General features: G+C 42.7%; 1 protein-coding gene across 1 annotated transcript in view; it reads left to right on the forward strand.

Annotated features, from left to right (window-relative positions):
* The window catches only part of TTC6 (tetratricopeptide repeat domain 6), a 76,532-nt gene extending 67,112 nt beyond the window's left edge, over positions 1 to 9,420 (forward strand). The window contains exons 29-31 of the mRNA XM_009280899.1: positions 6,318 to 6,459; positions 8,240 to 8,339; positions 9,339 to 9,420. Of these exons, the coding sequence (XP_009279174.1) occupies positions 6,318 to 6,459; positions 8,240 to 8,339; positions 9,339 to 9,420 (324 nt within the window). The remainder of the gene's footprint in view (positions 1 to 6,317; positions 6,460 to 8,239; positions 8,340 to 9,338) is intronic.
* The last annotated feature ends 4,020 nt before the right edge of the window (positions 9,421 to 13,440 follow it).

A 13,440-nucleotide genomic window follows, 5' to 3' on the forward strand; every position in this document is an offset into this window, starting at 1 on the left:
ACAAACAAGCTCAGCATTCAAGAACAGATTGATTCCATGTGAAAAGATACCAGTTCTCATACCACTTGGGTTCTATTTACAGATTTCTCAGACCTCTAGTTAAGAAAGTCCAACATGCAAGAAAAATTTATAACTTGTGTTCATTTTTATATATTCTACACATATTTTATTCTCCTAAATAATATAATTGGTTAGTTTTGCACAATCAAGGTAGAGTTATTTAAGACTAGAATGCCACATTTAATTTTTATGAGTTATAGACTGTTCTTTATTTGTTAGTGTCAAGAGATAATTGACTGTGTTGTGTGCAAAATGAAGGACAGAGAAGAGGAATTTATAGGCAAAAGACCTCAACCATATTGGTTATAGAAGGCTAAAAGAGACTACACTCCCCTTTTCCCCCCAGATATAAATGCTTACAGTGATGCTAATTACATGTCATCTGGACAGTCTGGGAAATAAAAAGTCTAAGATGACTACCAAATGCTAACTAGGTCTCCCTTTCTTCCTGATCTTCCTTCTATACCTCTTCATAAGTTTTCTCTTCCCTGTCACTCACACGGTAGGGGAAAGCCATTGTGTTGCAGTATGGGAGAACTACTCCGAGAACTGAAATTTGAGAAGGACACGATTCAGTTTGTGAGTAAAGAGTTGAGGTTACTTGCTTCCACTTAAATATATTACACTGTGCCAGCTTGAAGAGGCAGGTAAAATGCATAAATAATAAATCATAGTTCTGTGTTCTAAGCTGTAAGAATGGGCTTAAGAACAGGCTGTCACCTAGACATGGAGATTGAAATGTGAATCTATGTGACCAAAATTTAAAAATTGTCAGGCCCTACCCATGTACTAAATTAAACCCCCAAGTTTGGCATAGTATGGTGAAGACAGAAAAAAGGATGAAGCAAAATAGATTGTCTTTGTCTCAGAAAAGAGAAAAAGAGGGAATGTTAAGGTCTTATTCAGCATGCGAATAGTCCTGTGGTTTCAGACAGTGGAAAGATTTCTAAAGGCACAAATGGCACTTCAATGCATAATCCCAGTAGTATAGGAATCGTACGTATAATTTCAATTTAGACTTAGATGTAAAATGCTGTCAACTTTCCGCTTGAAAAAGGGCAAAAGGAAAAGGTGAGAGGGACCTTCACAAAGCAATAGACCTAACACACGCTGATATGTGCTTGTAATTACCTAATGTTCTGTATGTGGAATAATCCCTAGATAGTAGAGAATAATCCAGAATAAAATCAATATTAAATAATCTAATTTATACAAAATTAATATTAAAGAGTTACATTGGTCCATTTAACTTTTTAACTGACCTTTTTTGGTACTCCTAGAGTTAAGTGATTTTTTTTTATGTGCTATTGAGATGAAAGTAAAAAATGTTGTCATTGCTTTGTCTCAAAGAATTGCATTTTATTTTCTGTGAGTACTTAACACATTGCTGTATGCTATTTCTGTAAAAATATCTGTTCTTACATACTTATGCAGTGTATGTTTAGCCAATGTGATAGACAGTGACTGGAATTCTAGCTTTGTTCTGGTATCTAAATTTTTGCTTTTGTAATATCACGTTACATTGTAAAAATTCCTATGCTTGCCACCTTAAGATATTTGGGCTGAAAAAAAAAAGTACCGTGGAAAGGAAATTCAGAGAATCACAGCTAAGAGCAGTTAACTCAGTAAAGCATTTGACTCCATCCCTACTCTCCTTGACTATCCTTCTATCTTGTTGTTTAATAACTAGCACGATGAGACTTTGCACTTTCAAGTTCTGTGGTGGTAAGGTTGACTGGAATACGTGCATCATAGTTAACGTATAGAAGTTAAAACAAGTTCAAAAAATTCTGTATTTAATCTTTGTTTATTCATGATTAGTGTCTCTGATGTTTAAAAAGGAATGTTTACAGATATAAACAATAAATTAAAATATTTGTAGACATTGTAGGATGTTGCATATTAATATTTCTTTCTACTATTATACATTAGAGCGTTACTTACTAGAAATCTATTTGGAATGACAGTTTTTCTTAAAATTAAATTATGTGACCATGGGATGATCAAAAAACAATTTCTGCTTTTCTGTTCTCCAGTAATTTGAAATATGAATTGCCAGTAATAGCTTTCAGAAGTATTAGTTTTAGTACACTACAATAAAAAAAAACAACTGGTAGACTGCAGCACAATAGGGAGAAATTCTTTGTGACTATTACAGAATTCAAGAATCAGAATAACTATGTCAGGTCTGATCAGACCATTGTAGCTACATGTTTCTGTAAAGAGTTTTACTCTTCAGAGGTTTTGCTTTTGTGCCTTTAGTGTCAACTGTTATATTACTAAAGCTAGGTTTGTGAAGTCCAAGGCGATTGGATAATTATTTACTGCTTTTTCCCTCTTGTTCTTTTTTCTTATTTACCTTATTTCTTTTTGCGGTATCATCACCTACCCAAGTGGATCAAGTGTAATGTACGAAGTATAAAGATACGTGTGTCTGTATTTCTGTGCATGATTATCATGGTTGTTGATGCAAATTGGGGAATTATTTACCTGGTTTCCTGTGTGCACACAAAGTCAAAGTTTGCTTGCAAGATGGGGCTGGTGGTATTTTTGTTCCCTTCCTCCTTCTCCACATGCCTCTTTCAGTGCTCTTTTTTATTATCTGAAGAATTGTTTATTGATGAAATTGCTAAATTATGCATGATTCTACGGCCTTTTCCTTTTTTTGACCTCCTTATGAATTACCTGCTGATGAGTTGTGAGATAGTGGTACCCTCATCATCTATGGTGCATCATCAAACTTAAATCAGAATGAAGAGAGGTCAAACCTATCCCTTGGATCCTCTTCTTCTGATATTCACTGTAGATTTTGTTTAGTTTAACCTCTTTTGAATGTCAAACAGAAATGGACACTTAAAAGATTTTTATCTTCACATTTAAAAACTGAAACCAGATGCAATCAGTTATGACTCTCTATTGGTAGAGTAACTTGACTTAAATAGTATAGGCTATTGTAATCTCTCTTCTGCTTGTAATTTTTTTATTCTGGATGGTGTGGATCTATTTTTTTAATCCTTAAAAACTGAGTATTTATTAATTCTATGGTTAGCTGCATGGAGCTAAATTTTTAGAACTCTTCATCTATTACACAATGCTTAGGAAATGGCTGGTGTCCCATTGTATTTCCAATTTCATCATTTAGCATCACTCTTATTCACAATTCAGGGACCACGTTAGATGCTTTTTAAAGAAAATGGGAAGTGGGTGGAGAATTTATTTGCACAACAGAACATGAAAATTTCAAGTTGCCTGATCAAAACTTACTTCATTTTTTGAAAAATAGATTATCAGCTCCTTTTTTTCTTCAAACCTTTCTTTTAAATTTCCTTTCTGACCTGAAAGAAATTTTATAGGTTCTAAAGGTTTTTAAAAGTACGTGGAAATACTTTGTATAATAGCACTTTTCATGTCTTTTTTTTTAAAAAAATAGATTAATAGAGTCATTAGTGACTCTAAGAATCACTGTTCCACTAATAAATTGCAATTGCACTTTGCAGGCTGAATAGTAGCACTTGAACTTCCCTGTTGGTAGGGACTACAGTAGATTTGTGGCATTCTGAATTTTGCCCAACCCAATATGGGACAGGTGTTAAACTGTGAGGTTACTTCCATTGCTAGGAATAGATCCAGTAAATTTTCATACTGGGGATTATCAAAATGATTTTGCTTCCCGAATGCAGTTTAAGAGAAGCTCTTGTCCCTTGCTACGTGATGGTATTAGTTCTTTTTGGATTTAAAATCTGATAATGTGAGCTTCATTTTTTCTGCATTTATTTCCTTTCCTTCTGTTTTTCTAGAAAATTCTTTTGATAGACTGTAGTTAAAAAAACCCCAGTCTTATTAAGGAACCTCAGTTGCATTCAACTGAGGGAGTTTTTTCCTCCCTCTTTAAAATACTGATAATACATGCATTACTGGGAAACAGGTAATACTGTTTGATTAATAGAGAATGCGGTAGATGACTTGTTATAAAAAAAAGGGACCAAAGCAAATATTTCTATTTGAAGCCAAATAAGGGAATGAGAGGTTATGAATAATCTTTCACAGAATAGTAAGTTACATACATAAATCTATCAATTGAATGTTAAAGCATTTTCTTTCAATATTTTATAATTTAGACTTTTTGGGTGGGATACACCACCAAAACGATGATGAAGCGGATCTTTTGTTACCTCCATTGAAAAGCAAAGGAAAGTGGTACTTTTTGAAACAAAGTGGGAAACTAGTTTATTTATGTTTGGGGAAGTTGTTTTGGTTTTTGCAGTTGTTTTGCAGCAGACCTTTGCCTAAAGTTATTGATCAGGCCTTAGTTTTTATCAGACTAAATCTAATTTATTTACGCCTCAAGTCAGAAAAACATTTGCATAGCAGTAGTATATCTCTAGCTTAATAATCTAGTCTGAGAGAGAATGTGGCAATCAGTGGCAGTGAGATGGGTAGCCCGGGAGAGAAAAGTAAGGGGCTCAAATTTTGCAGTTTATTTCACAAATTGTAAATGACAGATGTCATTGATTTTCCCATGTCTTCAAGATCTCCACCTTTGTAAAATAAGTAGATAAAATTTACTTTAATCTTTTTAAAATCATTGCTGAAAAATATTTAGGTTCACCCTGGAGTTAGCATGAACGAGATGTACATAGCTGTTTGTAGCTTACAGAGAAGGACAACAATAAAGAAAATTGACATTAAAGTGACCAACTGAAAACTTCTATTACAGTAAATAAAACAGAACAAAAGCAAACCAGAAAGTTGTGTTCTCAGCTGAACTCCAGTGTCGGCCGCTCTTCTGAGTTTCAGATAGTTTGGGTGGGGTTGTTTTTAGTTGAGAAACAGGGCTTTGGGACAGGATACCTGACAAAAAATACAAGTCCTTCCCAACTGGCCACATATACCAGAAATACAATCAATTCAGAAAATAAATTTGTAGCTGGTGCTGACGACTGTATGGCTGAGATAGCAGATTGACAAGATTGCTGCACAGGATTGCCATAACAATGAAAGTGAAAAATGTGTGGAAGTGAACCAAACTCTGCACTGCTACAGTGGAAAACAAGCCTTGCAGGAAAGATGCTACTCTTTAGAAGAAAACCCGGGAGTTTTAAAAGATAATTTGGGAAACCTCTTTGTCAAAATGTAATGAATGCAAGTGGTCTGTCATTATATCTGAGCTTGTAGTGTTTTCAGTTTACTTTTCTTGGGCCCGAAAGAATGCAGTAAATCATAACGCACTGCTGACTTTGTTCATTTAAGTGCAGGAAGGCTGGCAACTATTTTGCATGGAGAAGGATAATCTTATGGCTGCTGCTATGGGATTCTCACTAGACAGTAGTTTTAGAGCAGAGCAATCAGGTTTTAGTCTTGCCTTTCCAGGTGAGCATATGAAAGTGAAGTTTCTTTTTGAGTGGTTAGGGAGATGAATCAAATCTTAGTTTCTGTATTATTTTATCTCAACACTTTTTCCCTTAGAAACATCTCAGAAATTTATTTTGTTTTGAAGACTGTGCCAAATGATAGCGGATTTGTCTTTTTCAACAAATTAAAACAACTACAATACACCCTAGTGGAAGGGAGTAAGAAAACTGTGGGTAATGTGCTTCTAATTTCAATGAGAAATATGCCATTTTTTCCACATTATTTATGCATATGCTACACCTGTACTGCGTTCTATAAGGCTGAGCCAAAACCAGGTTCCAGCTCAACCTTAAACCTGCCTGAGCTTTGTGTGAGCACACTGTGAGTATGATGCAGGACTGGGATAATGCCTGCACAGTGCTATATAGACATTACTGAGCAAAGGCTGCCTGTGACTCAACGCAAAAGATGTTTCTTACTACAGGACACTCTGACTGTCGTCTTTTTGTAACACTGTGTATCCTTGCCACAAGGGCAGGTGGAACACCAGATGGTCTAGGCTGGTATGGGAAGTCCCTCGGTGAGCCATGGTATACCTGGGCCATCTACTATGCTTGAGGTAAGAGCATCCCTGGGTAGAAAGAATATTAGCTCAAGTTAGCTGTTATGTCTTCCATCCCACCCCAAGCCTCAAGCCAGTGCTTGAGCACAGGCTCATGGGGACACAAAGTGAATTTGGATTTGAGTTGGCAACGGGCCAAACCTTGAAAAGCAATATAGATGCAACCTGAGCCATTTCGTGGGGTATCAGGAAAAAAATATACTGGAATAAATGTGCTTGCAAAATGTGCTCTGAAAAAGTCAATGTGAATGAAGGTGACATTTTAAGTAACCTTTTTCAAAAGACGACGCTCTTACAAAGTGTAACTTCAAGACCACCAGAAGATGGCAGTCTGCAATCTGGAGTGGAACAGCTCTACTCCCCGGTAGCAAACCGGCAACACCAGCAGCCTCTGGCTCTGGTAACTGTTCTGAGGACGTATGACGGTATACTGGTGTTTTCTAATGCCTCTGGTTTAATTGACAGTATTGTTCTCTCACTTCCTTTTTGATATGCTATACACAGTTCTTTTACAAGAAAATGATAATGCAGGTTTTCATACCTCACAAGCACTTATGTAACACAAAACTGTAATATAATGTAAACATACATGTATATGAACACGTGCACAAGCACACCCCCATATATACGTATACACACATGCAATAATACAGGTAATAAGTAGCACAAGCCCTGAATAACAGCTCCTTTCCTGTCTTGATTTTTTTTCTCTCCTGGTTTTGAGGTACTTTTCTACAAAATGAGGCATTCAGAAAAGGAAGGCAAACTGTGTGGAACCTTTTAACTGCTCCCTGCAGTTATATTTTACAGCATGTTTCTTTTTATTCACTCTACCGAGTCAGTAAATTCTTTTTGTCGCAAAAGGCAAAGGCTCATCATTGCTATCTGTTGGAATTCAAACAGAAAAGTTAAAAAGTGGCCACACCTTGCTTCGTGAGACATTCCTCCTCTCTGCCCTTTTTTGCCCCATTCTCAAAATGGACACAATGCTTTCTTTGAGGAGAGTGAAAAAGGTAAAGTGCTTTCACTCTGAGGAAAAAAAAACCCAGACCCCAAGCTTAGAGTAGCAGGCAGAGGTTGTGACCTTCCAGAGCAAGTCTTTGTCAGCTCTAATAAAAGGAAAGCAGGCACCAGGCATTTTCAGAGCTGCAAGCCTGGTTTTCTCTGCTGGGTGAGACCCTTAATTGAATTGCAGTCTTCTGTTTTTTTGTGCCTAGATGCATATGTGCATATAATGGTCATTAAAATCCTGATTCAGAATTCATTAAATTCAGTGAAAGGAGCTTGACTAAGTTTTGAGTCGAAGCTACAAGCTACAGAAGAATGACAAATACTGACTCCCTTGCCATTGCTTTTTCCCATGTTTATGAAAACTAGAATGGTGGGACTGACCTGTTACTGGAAAAGGCCGTGTTATTTATCAGCTTTTCCTGATCTGTTTGATAGTGATGCAGTGTGGCAAAGAGCTTATTTACAATTCCTAAAATGTAAATTTGTAACATATGAACAACTTTGCAGTGAAGTGTTTTTGTCAAGTAGTATGTGCAACTTCATTTAGTGGTCTCGTAAGTGTACTGTTTACTAAGGCTGTTCTCATGGGGAGATAATATGAAACAAAAAAATGCACTGGAAACTCATATGCTGTTTTACTTGAGAGTAACTTCCCCAAACAGACCTGTGTGGTGTGGACAAGCTCTCCATCTACAGAGGTTCATCTCTCTTAGCAGGATGTTGCCTCTACTATTTTTAAACAGAAATATCTGGTATAAAGGGAGGAAAAACATGCCTCAAGGGCATGGCAGAGCAGGGTTCTGCTCCTCTCAGTTGTCCCTCTTCCCCAAAAACGTCAGGTGGCTATGAATGTTGGAGACATGCTCTAAGCTCTCTGGGTGGGGATGAGCCTTTTTGCTTGTCCCCACTGCAAAAGCCGGGAGATGTTTCTTCCTGAGATGATGCACATGGGGATCCTCGTACCTGACACGCTGGTTCCTTTCTTCTCTCCCACCACACCTGAAAGAGGGGAATGGCCCAAGGGCCCACGGTCCCTGCAGCCAGGCTGTCCCCAAGGAGAGGGGCTGCCTGGAGGAGAAGAGATGGGCCTGCTTGCAGGGTTGCCACAAACCCTGTCCCAGCTCCACAAGGGGTGCTTGCCGAGCAAGGGCAGGGCTGGGGGAGGCTCATGTCTTTTCCTTCCTTCTCTTGCAGGAAGCCAGCTTGGGAGGGGGAAGCACTGCAGCAAACATCCGGGCTGCGATGCCAGCCGGTGCCTGTACTGGGGAGGCAGGGGGCAGTGGGAAGAGGAGGGGTAAGTCTTCAAAGGAGCAATTCCCCACATCCTTGGTGGAGGTGAATCCTGGTCACGGTCTGCCTAGCTCTCTGAAAGCCTTGCAAAGAGGTGGAGGGGGGCTGTTAAGGGGAGGGACAGAGCTTTCCTAGAGGAACACTGAGCTTCTAGGGGAGGAGGGATGCCCCAGATCTGATAGCACTGACCAAGGGCTCCTCCAAGCGGTGGAGAGGGCTGCTGGGGCTCTGCCCAGTCTAAGCAAAGGACTCCGGGAGTCACAACTTATACAGCTGGCTATAAGGACCTCTGGCAGTGGTGCTGATGCCCAGGCCTGGCACGTGTCTTGGCCCTGCTGCTCCCAGGAGGCTGCATGGGCTGAGCTGGAGGTGAGGGCTGATGTCCTGGGAGCTGAAGCCTGTGGATGACAAGGGGAGAGCAGATTCAGCAATGTGCTGAAGTGCCCAAGTAGCTCTGTGTGGCCCTGGCACCTGCGTGGGGAAGCAGGGCTTGGGCTAATTCTGACGGGCTCTGGCACATCAGTCTGCTCCTGGCCTGGCCTGGGACAAGCTTGAGCACCAGGAAAAGCCCTTGGGGATGGAGCAGAGTGAGCCCCGCTCCCTGTCCATACTCCTCCAACTCACCTAGGTGCTGCCGAGAGCTTGGTGGGGGCAAGGAGGCTGGGGAGGGCTGAGGAAGATGAGGACAGGGAGAGAGCGGGAGCCACGGAGGCCAGGGGCACTGGAGGGAGCCTTGCTTTGCACCAGAGTATGGGGCTAGAGTTGGCCCAGTGAGGGCATTTCAGCAGGAGTGGGATGTGTGGTGGGGTGGACACGCGCTGACTGTGATGGTGAAGCCCCAAGGGCTGTGCAGAGGCACTTTGACTTGTGAGCCCTGGGGACACCATTCCCCAGCCAGCCTGCCACCTCCTGCTCATCGCAGCCCTGGGGAGTCCCTTGAGGAGACTTTTCCAGGCTCCTTGAGAGGTGCTGGAGATACCCCCTGCTCCTGCTTTTCCTTCAGGGTCGGCAGAGGAGCTGTCGGCACTGATCTGCAGCGTGGCTGCCGTGAAGAGGAAGGCCCCCAAGTCAAGGGAGGATGGTGAGAGCAACTATCCCTGCAGCTCCCTGAAACCAGAGGGCAGGGCAGGGCAGGGGCTGTAGGGGCGGGGTGAAGGGGGAGAAGCAGAAGCTCCCCAGGAGCCCCAGTGCAGAGCCTGCCTTGTGCTCAGCAAGGGAGGCTTGTGGTGTGGGGAGGGACAACTTCCCCAGGCCTCCTGGGAGGCGCTCAGTGGGTGTGCTTGTCCCCCCATCGCTCCCTCCCTGCCTGCCTCCAGAGTGCGTGCTGTGCCTCTGCGTGGACTCTGACCCAGATGGTGGTGGGCAGACTGTGCCAGGAGGACGGTCTTCTGCCTGATGAGCTCCCTGGGGGCTTTCCGCTGGCACCCAAAGGGGGACCCAAAGTCTGTAGCCGTGAAACCCCCACCCCAGGCACTAGGCGGGTGTCACCTCCTCCCCCTGCACTCCCAGCAGAGCCTCCCCATGCCAGTGCTGCTGCGCGACCCTATTCCCTGTGTGCGAGAGATCTAGCCCTCCCAATGTGGTCCTCCCAAGTGCATCCTCCAACCCAGGGGGACTCATGGTTTGCTTTCCTGAGCTCTCCTCTGGCTCTCCACTGTGGACATCCAAGTATGGCATTTGACTAGCTCTAGAAAGCATAGCTAGCCACCTCTGCAGCGCTGGTCCCCAGCCCTTCTCCATGGCCCCGGTCAAATGCAGCATACCTGGAGCGGCACCTCTCCTGGTCTTTGTGCTTCTTGCTCAGGATCAGGTCTGGGATGAGGACTATTGCAGCTCACCCAGCCTGCAGTTCAGCACTGCCTGCCCACACATGGTCTCAACTCTTAGCAGGTTTAGCTTCTGCAGATTTTGTGCTGGCCCCTGTCTCACTGCCCTGATGAGCTCCTGGGCTTTTCTGTCTTCTAGTATCCATCCAAGGGCCTTACCAGCGAGGTGCTGCTGGGGAGGGAATCTGTCCGTTCTTCCCTGCAGATGTTAGGCATGTAGTGAAGTAGGCGTTGTGAAAGGTGATGGGTTGTTTTTTAGGAGTTGGAGCCTGTGGGAGGTGAGCCTGAGCCTTGTGAGGGAAATCCTAGTGTTTTCATAGAAACATCTGCTGAGACCTTTTGGTGTCTCATGCTCAGCCATGCTGAGCCCTTTCGAGTGGGGAGCACACTGGGAGAAAAGGAGTGGCAAGAGGGACATGTGCCCAGTGCCCCAGGGAGGCAGTGGCCTCTCCAGCATTTGGGGAAGCCTCGTCCAGAACTGCGAATGGCCTCCTGCAGACCCGGGCCTTGTTCATCTTTTCCATCTCTTCCCCCAGCTTGTTCTGCTGGGAGCATCACCTGCAGCAGACCGTGGAGGTGCTTCAGGAGGAGGATACCACATGCATCATCTTCATGGAGCTGGTGGACAGGACCTCCTAAACCACCATGGCGTTCCCCTTCTGCAAGCATGCCTGGTTCCACTGCAGCTGCACCCAGGTAGGAGGCCCTTCCCTCTCCCATCTCTCATGGATATGGTGTCTCCTGCAGCTGTGTCCTGCTCACACTGTTGTACTCTCTTCTGCGGGGACAAGCTCTTCAGGCGGGTATGAGCCTTTTTGCCTGTCCCCAGTGCAAGGACACATTTCTTCTCGAGATGGTGCACATGAATATCCTCATACCTGGCATGTAGGTTCCTTTTTCCCTCCCACCATGCCTAAAGGAGAGGGGAATGGCCCAAGACCTGTGCCAGGCTGGCCCATGGTCCCTCCAGCCCAGCTGTCCCTTGAGCTCCTATTGTCAGTGTCTTGATGGCACCTCCAGGTCTCACTGCCCCTGGCCGGCCCTGGGGGCCTCCTGGTGCACGCAGCCATAACGGCGGCCTGGTTAGAAGGGGAAAATTACTGAATGGAAGAAATAGATGCATTCCCCATCCCTATCTGTAGTCACTGGTCCTTTTGGAATGATTTTCCTCCATCAACACTGATACAATAAGTGATAAAGCTTTTAAAAAATTATCTTTCAGGTTGATGTTGCTTCTTTTACTGAATGGGAAATAGATGCATTCCCCATCCCTATCTGTAGTCACTGGTCCTTTTGGAATGATTTTCCTCCATCAACACTGATACAATAAGTGATAAAGCTTTTAAAAAATTATCTTTCAGGTTGATGTTGCTTCTTTTAAAATCCATATAGAAAACAGCAGACATGTTTAGCGTAGCTCATTTGGTTGCATTTTCTCAGACTTCATAACTGAATTTTTTCCTTGTAAAGCTTGATGAGAAATTCTTCTAAGATCAGCGTTATGTATCGAACATTGCCCTTACTGATTGGCTTGCTCATTGTGGGATAAATTATAATTTCTTGTTTGCAAAAACGAAACTCAGAATACACTCTTCCATGACTTCACCAGTGTCCTTATTTTATGGAATTATGGCAGCAAATGTGTAATATTAACTACAGCTGTAGGAGGTGTTGTCCTGCATAATCTTCATGTCCTGCATAATCTTCATAGTCAGTCTCCATCAGGACAGAGTTGAAAAGTATAAATAAGAAACCATTTGTACTTACTTAAAAACCACAAATGGTATCTTATTTGTGCTTTTTAAACTTTTTGCCTGGCCCTAGTTTACATGCTGATGACTCTGACAAGCTTGGTGTCCATGCAGTTATCAACTATAAACTTTGTGATTTAATGAGAAATTCATACACTAGTCTTTAAATAACCAGTTATCTCAGAAAACTGAAAATTATTTAGCTAAATGCTTTCCAAATAATTTAATAATAATTTAACTCTAATTAGAGCTATTCAGAAGCTATGAAGTAAAGAAAGAAAACCTGCATCATTGAAGACTAGCTCTTTAGTAACTAAACTGTGAATCAAACAGAACAAATGTGTTAAGGTAGTCTCAATAGGGAGCTAATTCGTACAAGCACAATTAGCCTTGTTTTCTAATAATAGCATTATCTAATATTCCATCCTTATCTCCTGGTTGTTTTCATGAGCTCACAGGGAAAAAGTACATTTTATTTTCCAGCAATATTGAAAACTTGCTGACTTGGCTAATCTCATTAAGTATTACAGTGTTTATTTCTGTACCAAGGGACACCGCGAATGGTCTGTCAGATTTTAAAATGTAAATGTGAAACGATATAAATCCAAGCAATGTGGGTATGACTATACTGTATTTATGCAGTCAACTTTTTTCAGCTGTTGCTCTCCATCTCAGGATGGGGTTCTTGCTCTCATGGCTTTGCAGAGGTTTGTGTAAAAGGGCTGGGTCAGTGCAAAGAGGACCTAACAGCCCTATTTCTGATCAGGAGAGGCCATCCTTTGCAGCAGATGTTGTAAAGGAGAGCAGGTAACTATCTTCTGAAGGCCTACAAGGACTGCAGCTCTTGGTGTAGCTGCTGTGCTAAGATAGGGCTGGAGGTGGTTGCAACAAGTCCTCGATGAAGCTGTGGTCTGCAGCACTGCTGAGATCCCAGGTGACACTGTGCCACTTGCTTGCTTCTAGTGGTTACTGTGGTATTGATGGCTTTTAACACCAAGTTATACCTTACTATCTTTGTCTGACAAACTGCAAGCTCTGTTTTTTCTCTCTTTGCTGCTGTTATTTGGGATTTGGGAGTGTGAGCATCTACGATGTTGAGCCATACCCATGTAGTTGCATTCATAAAGGAACTGCAGTTAGGCACTATTTCAACACTTGAAATCCTGAGCCCTTAGTACTTCTCTTAGCAGCTCTTCTCTGTGAAACTTTTCAGAGTGTATTCTGCAAGAACATCTGTGCATTCCTGGCCCATGTGCAGAAGTGCTCTTAACCCATGAGCGTGGTAAACTAAAACACTTCTGGCATGGACTGTCCGGTGGGTGAGGAATTGGTTAGATGGTCGCATCCAGAGGGTAGGGGTCAATGGCTCAATGTCCAGATGGAGATTGGTGACGAGTGGCATCCCGCAGGGTGTTGGGACCGGTACTGTTTAATATCTTCATCAATGACATAGACAGTGGGATCGAGGGCACCCTCAGCAAGTTTGCAGATGACACCAAGCTGAGTGGTGTGGTCGACATGCCAGAGG

The sequence above is a fragment of the Aptenodytes forsteri genome, unplaced genomic scaffold (assembly GCF_000699145.1).
Source record: "Aptenodytes forsteri isolate BGI_AS27 unplaced genomic scaffold, ASM69914v1 Scaffold193, whole genome shotgun sequence".
NCBI classification, from domain to species: Eukaryota; Metazoa; Chordata; class Aves; order Sphenisciformes; family Spheniscidae; genus Aptenodytes; species Aptenodytes forsteri.